The sequence below is a fragment of the Phoca vitulina genome, unplaced genomic scaffold (genome assembly GCF_004348235.1).
Source record: "Phoca vitulina isolate PV1807 unplaced genomic scaffold, GSC_HSeal_1.0 scaffold21, whole genome shotgun sequence".
Lineage (NCBI taxonomy): Eukaryota > Metazoa > Chordata > Mammalia > Carnivora > Phocidae > Phoca > Phoca vitulina.
In genome coordinates, this window is record NW_022589724.1 from 28,718,421 (window position 1) to 28,732,733 (window position 14,313).

General features: G+C 57.3%; 1 protein-coding gene and 1 non-coding gene across 7 annotated transcripts in view; both read left to right on the forward strand.

The window, feature by feature from the left end:
- Positions 1 to 12,445, forward strand: part of PRRC2B (proline rich coiled-coil 2B) — an 88,652-nt gene extending 76,207 nt beyond the window's left edge. For 4 of the 6 annotated variants that reach the window (XM_032419139.1, XM_032419143.1, XM_032419140.1 and 1 more), the window contains exons 27-32: positions 59 to 186; positions 756 to 996; positions 3,819 to 3,998; positions 4,589 to 4,680; positions 6,720 to 6,801; positions 8,065 to 12,445. In XM_032419139.1, the coding sequence (XP_032275030.1) occupies positions 59 to 186; positions 756 to 996; positions 3,819 to 3,998; positions 4,589 to 4,680; positions 6,720 to 6,801; positions 8,065 to 8,199 (858 nt within the window). In that variant the 3' untranslated portion in view covers positions 8,200 to 12,445. The remainder of the gene's footprint in view (positions 1 to 58; positions 187 to 755; positions 997 to 3,818; positions 3,999 to 4,588; positions 4,681 to 6,719; positions 6,802 to 8,064) is intronic. The other 2 variants (XM_032419142.1, XM_032419144.1) reach the window with 2 other exon arrangements.
- On the forward strand, positions 2,917 to 3,002 carry LOC116641470. The gene has a single exon (XR_004301186.1). It is a non-coding gene; the product is annotated as a small nucleolar RNA SNORD62 (small nucleolar RNA).
- Positions 12,446 to 14,313: the final 1,868 nt, after the last annotated feature.

Genomic DNA, 14,313 nt, shown 5'->3' on the forward strand with positions numbered 1-14,313 from the left:
GGGGTGGAGAGGCAGCCCGGAGGGCCCTGCAGTTACCTACCCGGCTTCCCATCCGCAGGCTGCCGCTGCCCAGCAGATCCCACTTTCCCTTCACACGTCTCTGCAGGCTCCAGCCCAGCTGGGACTGAGGGGCGGGCTCCCCGCCTCCCAGGCTCAGGAGATCTTCAGCTCCTTACAGCCCTTCAGGTGAGATGCAGCCAGGGATGCCCACCTCCCAGGCCTGTGGGCTTGCTCCCTTTGTTGTGCGGCTGCTCCACGCTTTTCTGCTTTGGGGGGGTTGGAGGGGGTGGTCACAGTCCCTTTCAGAGTCATTATTAACTGCCGCAGGAGCTGCGTGGGCCTGATGGTCCTCCATAGGCCTTGTTTTTTCTTTCCACGTCATCCTGCCCCTTCCCAGCCCTTCCCCGTCCTCCCTTCTCGCCGGTCACCTTGGTCTGCTCTTTCCATGAGTCTGAAATCCTGGGCCTCTGGCATCACACAGGTTTTCCCTGCATTGGACAGCCTGGACATGTGATCTAGTGACGCTCAAACTGGCTCCTAGACCAGCAGCATCCACACCATCTTTGGAGCCTGTTGTAAATGCAGATTCTCAGGCTCTGTCCCAGACCTCCTGAGTCAGAAACTCGGGGCGGGGGGTGGTGAGGCCAGCAGGGTGGGTTTTAGCAAGCCCTCCGGGGGGTCGTGGTGTGTGCTCTTATTTGAGGTCTTGCTGTTGTGCTCCCACCCCTGACCCACTGTCTGTCTGGCTCTTGCAGATCTCAGGTGTACATGCATCCCAGCCTGTCACCGCCCAGCACCATGATCCTCTCTGGAGGCACAGCCCTGAAGCCTCCGTACTCGGCCTTCCCAGGCATGCAGCCCTTAGAGATGGTGAAGCCCCAGTCTGGCTCCCCCTACCAGCCCATGAGTGGGAACCAAGCCCTGGTCTACGAGGGCCAGCTGGGTCAGGCTGCAGGCCTGGGCGCCTCCCAGTTGTTGGACTCCCAGCTCCCACAGGTCAGGAATTCAGTCCCTCCTGCCCAGAGCACTGGGCCTCTTTCGTTCATGATTGGTTTTCCTTTTTATCTGCCTCTTGATGTGTGATTTGCTGCTTGTAATCTTGTGGCTGATCCTTGGGCTGCTAGAACGGGGGGGCCAGGTCCTCTGCCCCTTGGGAACGGTCCCATCTCCTATTTATCCCCTGAGAACACTGCTTCTCCCACAGCCTCTCCCCACCCTCGTCCTGGGGGGCTTGGAGATGGGGTGCATGTCCTGGCGTATCCACTGATGCTTCTAGACCTCTCTCCCTCCCTTTTCCCCAAAACCCCAGCTCTGGAGCCCATACACTCCACTGCCCCAGTGTCCTGTGTGTTGCTGTGATTCCACACAGTGAATCCAGTGTTGGCCCCGCATCTTCCTCACAACCGTCAGCAGTGTTGGACGGCTTTGAGGGTCACTCCTCCCCTGCTTTGGCCCCTGACTCAGGCTCCCCAACACAGTTCCTAATCTAGCCACTGGTGGTTTTGATGTCTGCATAGATGATTGCCTGGTCTCTGTTCCATGGCCCCTTTACCCCCCCCACCGCCACCCCAGTGCTCCACTGTGCTCACGGTCCCCAGGCTGGTCACTGCCAGAAGCAGTCCCTCTTCCGTCATCTCAAGCTTAAGGGGCTTACCAGTCACCAGCTCTGCTGTTCTGGCTCTCCCCGTCTAGTGCCCCAGCTCCGGCCACCTGTTTACCACCTGCCCCTGTGGGCTCACTTCCTTCCCTGCCCAGCTTAGCGGAGCTGTCCTGTTGCATTTGCCCTCAGCGCCCCCTCCGGTGTTCTCACCTTGGTAAAGTCCAGTCCTGGGTCTGCACAGCCGTCTGCGCCTACGGAAAGCCAGACCCGCTCGGGCTACGCGCAGCCAAGCACCAACAGCCACCTTCGGGAGTGTCCATGTCCCCGCACTCGGGCCCGTCAGTCCCCTGCCCTCACTGCCGGTTTCAGACTTGCAACTTTCTCCTTGCCGCCTTCCACGCGCGGGATCTTGCTTCCCGTGTCACTAGAGAAGTACAAGCAGTGACAAAATGAGATTTTGTACAGAGTGCCCCCTCCCGGGTCTCCTGCCCCAGGGGTGGGCTGGCCGTGCCTGGGAGAGGCCCTTCCAGCCAGGCTCCTGCTGGGTCCCTCACACGCGCTGCAGGGCCGCCCTCCACGGAGGAGGAGGAGCCTCCTGTTTACACCCAGCCGACCCTATTATTCCACTCATTAAAGAGACCCAAAAAACCCATGAAACTTTTTTTTAAGGACACCAGTCGATTCCTGATGGTTATTTTTTACTCTCATGCTGCTGACCCATCGGCAGCACTTGACCCAGAGGATGCTCATAACCCCCTGGAATCGTGTTCTTCGCTCTGGTTTGCAGGCACCATCCTGGTGAAAACCTCTTCCTCATCTGCGGGGTCTGTAATCTCCCCGTGCCCCCTGGGCTCTGCCCTCCAACCTCTGTCTGGTCCTGTGGCTCTAAGTCCCATCAAAATTTGGGTCTTCCCAGTCCCACCAGGTGTCTGATTTCCAGCCCGTGGGCTGCCTGTCACTTCTGCTCTGGCGTCTTACGGCATCTGCAGCCTGATGCGCGAAGCATCAAGTCCGAAACCGGATTTTTCTCCCGGCCCTTCTGGCTGTCTCGTCCATGTCACCCATGGGTCCCCACTTGCCCTCACACCCCCTCTGATCCTTCAGCGGGAACTTTTGGCTCTACCTTTAGAAAGTATTCAGATTCTAGCCATTTCTTGGGCCCAGTAGTCTGTTCTCAACACGGCAGCCAGGTTGCCCCCTAAAACCAAGTCTGGCCACACCACACACTCCAAAGCATAGCGCCGTCCTCCTCTTCGTCCCGCACCCTGTCATGTGCAAGGGGGAGTGTGGGGTCTGGAGGCTCTGGCTGCCACTCGTCTCCATGATGCAATTCCAGTAGATCCTTCTGACCCCCCACTGTGGACTCAATGCACGGGGGATGAAGAGGAAAGTGACTGAGAGACAAGTGGCTTCCCTGCCCCGGTCCTGAGTCTCCAGGCCCCCCTCCCTGTCACCCACGTGGTGCTGGACTTGAGAAGTGGTCACGAGAGCTTGCTGTCACCACCCCCCCCCATACACACATGTTCTGCTGCCATTAATAATAGCCTTCAGAAGGATCCAAGAGTCTCCAGTTCCAGGAACCCTGAACCCCAGAACCCAGTTGAGTTTTCCATCACCTTTAGAGGCAAAACAGTAAAGGGGTTTTGCCTTTTTGTGGCTGGAAAAGGAGTACGTAGATACACATCCGTACAGCGTCCGTTTCTGGGGATTTGCTTGGACATTACTTGCCAAGAAGCCCCCCGACCTTCTCTAAGTCTTCCCCGCCCCCACGCACAGGGGGTTTGCTGCCTGCACTCCCCATGCTAGGTCCGCGTCCGGTGCGGCCCTGTCCTCGCTGCTCCCTGGGTCTCACCATGTCCTTGTGCTTCCCCTGGTGCACATAGCGTGCACTCGGCAAACCTTTGCTGGGCAAAAGCAAGAAGGTCTGGGGTGCACGTGGCCCTGTGCAGCTCTGGAGAGGAGCCGCTCGCATCCCACGCTCACCCCAGGAGCACCTCACAGCGTGGCACCTGCTGGCACAGCCCTGAGCTTGTCTTCTCCACCTGCCTGGTTCCGGTGGCCAGACTTGCCCTGCCTTCGAGGGCGTGCCCTAGCGGAAATCCCGAACCTGTCTTACCTGAAGTATAGCGTGTGTCTGCTCTCGGGGCCACGTGTAAACAGTAGCTTATGGCTTCCTCCCCGACATCCGTTCTTCCTCTTGACTGTCCCTGTCCTCCAGCAGCTGACGATGCCGCTCCCTGGCTCCCAGCTCCCCCTGCCGCGGTACGGCTCTGGACAGCAGCCCCTGATTCTGCCACAGTCCATCCAGCTGCCGCAGGGGCAGAGCCTCTCTGTCGGGGGCCCCCGAAGAATCCTTCCACCCGGCTCCCAGCCTTCGGTCCTTAACACCAGCAGAGAGGTAAGGAGGACTCCATCCTGCTGCGTCCTGGGGAGAATCGTTGCTAGCTAGTCAGGAAGCCTGTTGGGGCAGAAAGGGCCAGGGGTTGGGGTGCAAGCTCTTGGCCTCACCAGACCACTGGTTTCCTGCTCGTGGTGAAGTCCTCTAGGAACCCCACGGTGGGGCCCCTTGGTTCCCGTGTAAGCTAGTTGCATGAGCCGAGACCCAGAGCAGAAGGGAAAGGGGTGTGTGGGGGTGATGCCTGGGGCCGATGGGCCAGGGGAGCTGTGATGGGGCCGTCTTAGAGACTGGTCCCAGACATCCCCATAGAGCGTGTCTAGGACTGCGGTCCAGGCTCTGCTGATGGCCCATCCTGGTGGGGCACAGTCCTCTCTCCCCACCCCACTTCAAGAGAACAAAAACGGGACAGTTCTTGTTTCCAAGAATTGCCTCTCAAGCCTAGACTTGAGGGGAAGGGGAGTGCTGATTCCTTTAGACGATCCCTCTCTCCCTGGAAATTCTCATTGGCTCTGCACAGGGCGGTGGGTCAGTGAGGGCTGGGCATCTCCAGGGCCATCAAACGACCACTCATTCCTTCTTGGTGTCTTCAGTCCTCTCAGATGGAGATGAAGGGCTTCCACTTTGCCGACAGTAAACAGAATGTTCCTTCAGGAGGCTCCGTGCCGTCACCACAGACTTACAGGTAAAGAAATGCCCTGGGGGTCGGATGCTGCGTCACCCAGTACTTGGTCTAGACAGGACTCAGTGGTTCAGAAGAGTCTTAGGGGCCCAGGGAGAGCCGTAGAGGGACATTGAGGCCGAGTCCCCTTTGAGGCCATGTGTCACCTTGAAGTTTCAGTGTTGGGACACACTCATGTTTTAGTTAACCGCGGGGAAATCAGGAACTTGGTTTTGCTTCTAGTTATCATAATAAAATGCTCTGGTTTGGGAGAGCTTTCTGGAAAGGTAGGAAAAGGAATGGCTGACATTTTAATAGTGTGAGGCTTGACCTATTCACAGCTTTCTCACCAGATTTTCCAAAGGATTCAGTGGCCAGGGAAGTGCACTCCCTGGAAGGCGAGGAGAATTTCCTTTCCCGGGGCTGCATGTTCCCCGCACGGGCCTCGCGGGGCCGTCAATGCCTCTCACTGCACGGACTGGCCCCTTCGCTTTGCGTCCTCGGTCTCGGTCTCTGCCTCCAGTAACTGTCCCAGGTCCCTTAACTGGATTTGGAGGTGGCTTCGGATGAGTCCCGGTACTGAATTGCTTACTATACTAGAAAGTTGAAGAACCTCTGGCTCCACGGAGCTGCTGGCCCCTGAGGAGGAGTGTGCCGGGAGGGGCAGGCAGCGTGCTCCGGCCTGGGGCCCGCGGGTGGGTGCAGTTGGCTCTTGATGGACGTGGGAGATGCCTGGAGCGCCCTCCTGTTGTAAGTGAGTAGAACAGACACGCGTGATTTGCGGCGCTCCGTGAGGTTAGCGGCAGGGCTCCAGGGCGCCCCAAGGTCCCTCTGGGGGCACACAGCCGCCCTCCAATCGGGCAGCACTCCCGCAGATCAGAGCACCATCTCGTCCTCCTGCTCTGGAAGCGTCGAGGCCGGGTCCTCGTCCCTCCCGTCTGCCCCGTCATTCCACGCTCCACCTGCATTTCCAGAGAAAGGCATTTGTGGGACCTTTTCCCCATTCCATCATCTTTTCTGTTCTTACTTTACCCTCTTGGCTTCATTTATTTTTGTTTATCAGTTTGTTTTGTGGTCTGACCATATTTTTCATGTAGGCCCAAACAACAGAACTGTATGAAAAGTACAGGTAGATAGCAACACAGAATGATGAGTATCATCCGGAGTGATGAGGGCAGCTCTGTGGATAAGCAGATGCTGTCCCCCTGCTGCCGCGGGCGGCCGTGAGCAGCTTCTGGCCGCAGAGGCAAACCCAGAGCTGACAGAGCCGCCCGTGTCTGGTGAGCGTAGGAGAGACAGCAGTGGGCTCTTTGGAGAACATGTAGACGATAGAAGCCTTCACGAATGGCCTTTGTTTTGTTGGTGCTGTGGCGGGGTGGGGAAAATTGGTGTATTTTTATAGAACGGTGTTTCCCAAGTTTTCTGGAAACAGGGCTTCTGAGGCATGCCCTGCCAAAAAAGGGTTCCCTGGTCAGACACTGGGGGGGCATGCTTGGGGGTCATGGCCCTCGGCACAGGGTCTGGGCACCCCCACTGTCGAGGGTCCTGAGGAACTCCGCACACAGCTCTTCTCAAGCTTTTGACCCCTAGTCAACATCCAGGAGAACTGGTTGTCTGGTCAACGGAACACATTCAGAAAGATGTTCTGACAGATTTTTGTTCCTTTCGGTTTTTCTCCCCCCCCCCCCCCCCCCCGCCTAAAAAAGTGAAAACTAGGAATAAACTTGACACCATTCTGAAATCTGCTTCATAGACCGTTGGTGTGGGTCACAGAGTCCCGTTGGCCCAGACCCTCTAGACCCCGAGAGACGGTCAGTGCCCGTCTACCTGTCCGGTCAGTGTCTGCCCGCAGCCAGGGCCTCGGCCCCTTTGCCCTCAGCCCCTTTGCCCTCGGCCGTGTCTCTATGACCTGCCCCGGCGCCCTCTGCACTCCGCTATCTGAGGTCTTGGCTTTCCTCCATCCGAGAGGGCGCCACCCGAGCCAGGGCCGCGCCGTGTGCTAGGCTTGACTCGGTTTCTCTGGCGACGCGTGTGTTCTCACCCCCTGCCTTTGGTTTTTTCAGGCCTAGCTCTGCTAGCCCCAGTGGGAAGCCCTCTGGATCAGCAGTTAACATGGGCTCTGTGCAGGGACACTACGTTCAACAGGTAGAAGATGGCTTTCCAGACCCTCCAGCCCCGGACGCTTAGGCCCGTCTCCAAGCGCCAAAAGAGAAGGGACTGTCCAACCCATTTGAGTGCTCCTCTTAAAAAGAGAGACGTGCCCTAGCGCTTAGAGCGTGGCGCCGGGAGCCGGCAGCCCGAGTCCCTCCTGGCGAAGGCATTTCTCCTCTTGATGGGCGTCTGGATCCTTCCTTGTCCTGCAGAGAAGGGAGGATGCGGATTCCTCTGAGGAGGTGGCGCCAAAGGTGGACCCTTCCTCCATAGCGATTTGGGCTGTGAAGGCGCTGGGACTCGGTTAGGTCTGTGGGTCAGCTCTAGAAGCCGCGTGTGTGTGCGTGCGCGTGCTGTAGCTCTAGTAAGTGCTGTGTCTCGTCTCTGTCTTGGCTGGGTGGGAGTACCCGTGGAACGCCGCTTTCCCATTTTGTAACAAAAGGGGTTTCTCAGTGTCTTTGCCCTCAGGCACTGTTCTCGGCGGCTACTCTAAAATGCAGTGGCGCTCCAGAGCTCACACACGGCAGGCGTGGCTTTTTATTAAAACCGCATTCCTGGCTGATGGAGGCGGACGTTTGATCGCTCATTACGCTCCTCCTAACTTGGTTCCCCGGAGGGTCGCTCCTTGAATTGCTTGGACTGAGCTGCTAAAGCTTTCTTGCAGAGTTCACACCCCGGTGGGGGGCAGAGTCGAGGCTGACCGCAGACCTGCAGGTTAATGGGACCCTGAGTGGGAACCTTGAGGCCAAATGAGGGTCCTGGGAAAAGGTTTCTGGAGAGCAGGAGTTGGGGGGGGTGGTTGTCGAGATCGGGGAGGACCAAGTCCATGTAGTAGCCCCGTGCCCCTTGGTAAACATTCGGGAGTTCCAGTTGTGGGGTGCACTTGGGTGTGCTCAGGGGCTTTTTGCCCTTGCGGCATGAGGTGCACTGATTTGAGAAGGTCCTTCCAAGTTGGCCTTGGATGTGCCACTCTTGCAGAGGCCCGTGGCCATCACGGGGTGCTTCCCGGAGGACCGAGCATCTTCCTGCCTCCCTGAATCACTGCCCTCAGCACCCATGGGAGGGGAACAGCAGCTCATGCCTGTGTCCTTCCTCGGGGAGGTCCTTCTCAGTCTGGTCCTTCCACCAAAGGATGGCCCTCTTAGGGTAGCTTTCCTCTGTGACTCAGGAGCAGGCAGGGGGCAGTGGGAGCTATGTATCCAGACGGATGTTTCTGCATAAGGGTAACTGTCTCTGTCCCCATTCATCTGTCCAAAGGCCAAACAACGAGTGGATGAAAAACCCAGCCTGGGAGCCGTGAAACTGCAGGAGGCCCCCTCGGCTGCCTCCCAGATGAAGCGAACAGGAGCAATCAAGCCTCGGGCGGTCAAAGTGGAGGAGAGCAAGGCCTGAAGGTGCTTGGCCACGCCTCGACCCCCCCCACCCTCCCCCGGAGGACAGGGCCGCCGCTCCGCCTTGACACAGCCAGACGCTCGGACATCTCGGACATCTCACCAGATCCACCGTCCAACCACCTGGCCCGGACTGAGAGACCTCCCTTCCCTTGTCCACTCCCGAAAGCTCCGTTGTCCAACAAGCTTGCCCCCATGGATATGTGGCACTGACCTGCTCGCTTTACTACGAAGCAAACAAGCAAGCAAACGACCCCATCCCCACGTTGTCCCCGTCTCCTGTCCACAGTGACTGTGGAGTGACTCGAGCCTTTGTGCAGTACAGATGATCCCGCCCCTCCCCGTCCCACCCCTCCGCCAGGGCGCTTTCTCTGCAGCGCTTCCCACCCCCCCCCCCCCCACCCCACCCCAGGCACAGTGGTTTGGCAGCAGGGCCATTTTAGTTTGAGGCTTTTTGTTTTAAAAAGCAACTAAAGTTTTTACAAAGGAGAAAGGAAAAGAAAACAAAAACAAGCTATGTGTGCATAGCTGAACTTTTCTACGTTCTTCTCCATCTTCTCCCTCACCCCTCCTCTGTCCCAGTCCCACACTTCCCCCTCTCTCCTGGGCCACTGGGCCATCCCCGCCATATCTTAACACAGGACTCTTGGGCAGACGTCCCCCCCGCACGCTCTCTGTGGGTTAACCGGTTGCGGGTGCTCACAGAAAACATGGAGGCCACGCCGGGGGGCAGCTCCGTGCTCGGGAGCAGTGAGGGAGAGAGGCAGGTGAGGTTGCTGTCACGGTTGGGTTCCAGCCTCTGGCCTGATGGTCGACTGCTGGAGCTTAGGGGCATTTTTAGTGTAATCATGACATAGAATTTCTGTCCTGGACTCTGTTAAAGCCAGTGGACATGCTGACCACGGGGCAGCTGAGGTAAATCATGGAGATACAGAGTCCCTGGTGTTTCCCGGCGCGGCCCGGGTGGTGCCAGCTGACAGCCCCACAGGCCCCATGCAGGCCTCTGCGTCTGGGGCTCTGGCACCTGGGGGCTGCTGTTTGACCCGCACGCCCTTCCATGAAGCCTTCCATAACGTGCCCTCCTCCTCTCCTCCTGAGCCTGTCTCTTGTCTGGATCCTCCTGTCCCGCCACCTTTCACACAGCTCGCCCCCGGAAACCGTGAGACTCCCTCCCGTGGGGACGGGCGCGGACGGCTGGCTGCTGGGGTCTGCGGCAGGGGCGTGCGGCCCGGAAGGCTGCTCCCACCGGCAGACCTGGGGGGTTGGGCCAGAGGGGCCTGAGCTGGGCTGTGGGCCGCCTGGAGAAAAGTGTGTAGCAATGCCGCTAGCAAAATATTTGTGTGAGCCATTTTATGCTGGCTTTTTGTTGTTTCTTCTTAAAATAAGACCTAGAAGGAAATCATCCCCGATTTTGTCATTCCAAGGAGAGGGGAAGGGAACTGTCAAGTTTTGCACATGCTCTTCGGGGTAACTAAGCGGCCAGCCACGTTCCTAAACGAGTTGCTGCCTGCCACCGCCGGGGGCTCCAGGGAGGGCCTGGCCCAGAGCACGGGCAGTAGGTGGGTGGGGACGTGCCCCGCAGAGCGCACCCTCGGGCCCCCGCAGCTGCGTGACGCCCGCGCTCTGAGCGCTGTGTCCAGCGTGGAACCGGGAGCGGCGCGCGGAACTCCTCGGGGCCCTGTACTGCTTTCAGGAAGCGGGGCTCGTCCCGCCAGCGAGAGTGCGGGGCAGACGCGGGGGTCCTCCGGAGAGGGCCGGTGGTCTTGGCAGATGCTCTAGTGCTTCGTCGACAGCTTTGCGCTCCCCTTCTGCCTCCACCCTCTGCGCGCTCCTACCAGCTGGTCCCCTTCAGGCCGGAATCTTGTTTCTGAGGTCCCTTCTCCGACGGCTGCTCGCTTGACGAGTTGCCCGCACTCACCTGCCCTGTGTGCTCATCTGCTCTCTCTCTTCCCTGCGGGTGTGTGATTGCTGTCCCCGTGACCAGCTGCCCTGCCCTGTCCCCCCTCTGCTGCCCCTGCGGGAGCCACACACGCTCACCGCCGCCCGTGCACTCAGCAACACGGCCAGGCCCGCACACCGAATTCCAGGGTGCATTGTATGTCAGAAGGAAAGAAAGGTTTTTCTCATTTTGAAATACAACAGAACAGCCCCGGATGCTGTTCCAAGCTCAAGGTGTTGTACCCTTCCGGTGGACCTGCCGTCAGCGCGACAGAGCTTCCTGGTTGAGAAAGAGTAAAAACAAAAGGTCACCTGTTCGCCAGCCCTTTCCTCTACCCCTGTATTTTCTCTCCTCCCCCTCCCCAATAAAAACAGAAAACACTAGAATTTATTTATATGTATTGATGTTGTAGGTCTAGGTGAAAAAAAGTAAATGTTTCACTGCTCTATTTATATATAATGTCTGAATTATTCTGTGCAGGAAAGGCCAGGAAATTGCATGCGAAGTTCAGTGCATTCACCACCTCTGTGTGCCCGAGCTGCGGTCTCTTTCCCACTAAGATACAGATTTTAAATTGGGCTTGGGGCAGAGGGCAGGTCTGAGGCCTGCCTGACCCCGCATCCCTTCCTCGGTCTGATGAAATGCAGTTTTTAGTGCAGAGAGGTTTTAAGGTGCAATATCTCTTTTCACGTGGTTTTAGAACCAAGCTCAAGGTAATAGGGCTTAGGGTCTTAGTCTGGTTTCAAACCCCCATCCTTAGAGTGCAAATCCATGGGGAGGCCTCTGCCAGGATGCCATGGGGCTTTTGGTGGGAACAGGTGAACACCAGCACTTACCTTTCTGGGGCTGCTGAGATTGGGGTGGAGGGGGAGTGGCGGGGGTTGGGGTCAGAACCCTGTCACTGCACCTCTCCCTCCCTTCTGATGATGGCAGCTTGGCCCTGGCCATTGATGGTGCAGCCTGTTGCTTGGCAGCCAGTGACCCTGCAGTAGTGTCTGTCCAGTGTCAACTGCTCAGTGGGGTGACATCCTGGAGTGTGGGGTCGAGTGTTCAAGAGGCATACACCCCCCTTGAAAACCTCTCTGCCAGTTATATTTGGTCTGGTTTTCTTTAGTGTTGCTTCCCCCTTTTTAGTCCACATTGTTGTTTTCAAACTTGGAATTCATACACTTCTGGCTCTGGGTTCCTTATGAGGGAAAACAGAGAATGACTTATTCAGAAATTGGTTGGGTTCCAAAGATGTGGTCATTCCAGCCACTTGGAGGGGTATTGGGGAATCTTGTGAAGTACTGACCTCGGGTCTCTCCAGCTATGCCCTCGCCCTCCTGTCTTCTGGATCTGCCCTCTGGATGGGTGATGAGGTTTGTGACTGATGCTCAGAGCCAAGGAGGCTGAGGGTGTGCACACGAGTGCACGGCCGTGTTCAGAAATGGCCCACTGAGGCAGTGCGTGGCAGACTGGTGAAGCCCCTCCCTGCTGTTTGGTTCCCCTCCACCAAGTAGCTGCATGTTGCCTCTCAAATATGTATTTGTCCCTTTTCACTGCTTGCAGAGCAAGCCTGGGTTAGGTGGTCTGTGGGAAATGGCCTTTGACAACTAAGGGCACTAGAGTGTTTGTGCTTTGTCATGTTCTGTGCTGAATGGGAAATGCAGACTTCCAGAAAGCCAGCTCTTCCTGCTTGAAAACATGAGATGGACCCAAGAGATCACCTGGGACTGGGTGGCTCAGTGTTGGGGTCAGGCACTGTGCCCTAGCCATGCCCTCCATCAGGACCACCAGTGCATACTTGGCTAGTGCTCTTCCGGGCGCCTCTGACCTTGCCGTTCACCATCTTCCCACCCTGGCCAGGTGGCTGTGTCCCCGGGACCCTGTCTTCAGCATGTTATGAAGCCTCAGAGAGGAAATGTCTATGAAGGCTCTGGGTGGATGACTTTCTTCCATGGTTTAAAGGGGATACTGTACTTTGAGCTTTTGACCTCATGCCTTGCGTAGTAAAAAGGGTTTGGGTTTTTTGTTGTTGAGGGTTTTTTGTTCCCTTTTGTTTTGGCCTTTCCTCTTTGTCTTTTCATGTAGACCAGATATTTGAAAGGGCAGACGATGGCTAAAGGTGTAATGTGCAGCTTGTTTATATATTTTCTGGGAAGCTTTTGCCTTGGATGGGAAATGGAATCATGGATTCAGCAGGCCATGGTGGTACACGCACCCTTTGCCCTTCCCTCCGGATCAGTACCTATTGTTTCTCCTTTCAAATATGTGATTGTACTAGCTCTTTCCATATGAAAGAATTCTCCTTATTTAAATAAAAAAATTTAAAAAAAAGAAAAAGAAAAAGCCCTAAAGCTGAGCATGCTTTCTCAGGCTGTGTGTCCCTCGATTTTCTGTGGTCATTTGATGAGAGAGATGGAAGAGTTTTTATGGACAGCTTATGTGGAAATCGGGAGTGACTTGGCTGAAATGCTTTAAAAGCAAGGTGGGGGAGAGAAGGGATTGAAACCTATAGATAGGGTGCATCTTCCAAATGGGTGAGCATTAGTGCTGGTCCTTTCCCCTGGTGGGTGATATGAAGGTGTGCAGGACATCTGCCTGCCCTTTGCCTCCCCCTACTTCCCCTGAGGAGTGGGCGGGTCAGAGGAGAAAGCATCTGATTTGTCATGGCTTATTATTTTTTAATTTTGAAGTAAGCTCATGACCCCAAGATCAAGAGTTGCATGCTCTACCAAACTGAGCCAGCTAGGCGCCCTGCTTTGTCGCGTTTTTGTTGTTTTTTTGGGTTTTTTCGCCACTTCTTAGTGACCCTTTTCTATTGCTGGGAGGAGAACATTATGCTGCGCTTTCGGGTAGGAAAGATGAGCACTCCAGGCTTGGGGAAGTGAGGGATCAAGAGCTTGGATTTGAGTCCCAGCGGTGATGCTCCGTTCTGCCCCCACCCACCCTACCTGCATGACTTGGAAGGACACTCCACCCCTTGGAGTCACAATTTCAACTGTAAAATGTCGATTTAACAGTACCTACCTCCTGGGGTAGTGTGGATTCAAAGAGGTCACTTAACACAGTGGCCTGGCAGCAGTTAAGAATATAGGAAACTTACAAATCATCCCCACGTAGAACACTTTGCATGAGGAAAGACTCCCTGCAGATTCCTTCTGCGCCTCTTGACTTTAAAGAATTGGGACCTGGGCACGGGCTGTGCGGGCTGTCTCAGCTCTAGTGGCCACGCCCGTTCCCTGGATTCACTGCCCCTGGGCACGGGTGGTTCACGGAACTTCACCAGGAGCCAGCCAGCCCCACTCCTCCCGGGGCCCAGGGAGCCCCCGGCCTCAGGCAGGATGAGCCCCAGCTCGCTCCCTTCTCCACAGCCTTGAGCGAGGCATGGGTAAGTCAGAAGTAACCCTACATTCTTAACCGGTGTCTTCTAACGCTGGCTTGACCAACGTTCGCGGGGGAAAAATTCTTGCACAGTGAAGAACCGTAATTGTAGTTCTTAACCCTGCAGTACCTATCCATGAGATGAACACACACGTACACGAAAGGACAGGAAGAGGGAGACTGGGAAGAAGGGTGGTGGTCCCGTCCGTTAAACGTCCCGCCCCGCCGTTCTCCTGGCCAAAGGCGCTGTGTCTCCTGCAGGGCAGGCTCGGACAGGCCCCGCGGGGCGGCCCGGGACGCCTGGGGAGGACGGAAGAGTGGCGGCGGGGAGTGCAGGGGCCCAAGGGACCCTGGGGAGCGGTGGGCGGGGACGCCAGGGGTGCGGGGGTCCAGTGGGGTGCGGGGGAGCGGAGGCGGGGGGCGCGGGAGCCCGAGGGGAGGTGGAGCGGGAGAGCGGCGGCCGGGGAGGGCGGAGTCCGGGGAAGATGAGACCCCGGAGTCTGCGCGGGACGCGCGTGCGCGGCTTGCGGACGAGCTGGGGCGGGGCATCGGCATCCGGCCCGACAAGGGGCGGGGCCGAGGGCAGGTGCGCCCGGGGAGAGAGGGGCGCCCCAGCAGGTGCAGCCTTGGAGAGGAGGGGGTGCAGCCTGAGGGAGAAAGGGAATGCCTGGAAGAGCAGTGGGGGCCTTCCAGGACCCATGAGGTCTCTGCCGAGAAGAGACCCGCCAAAGCGGCGGCAGCACTGACCCTGCCCGCCCTCCCGGCGCACGTGCGCACTCGCGGGCTCCGGGCAGACACCCGCACGCGAGG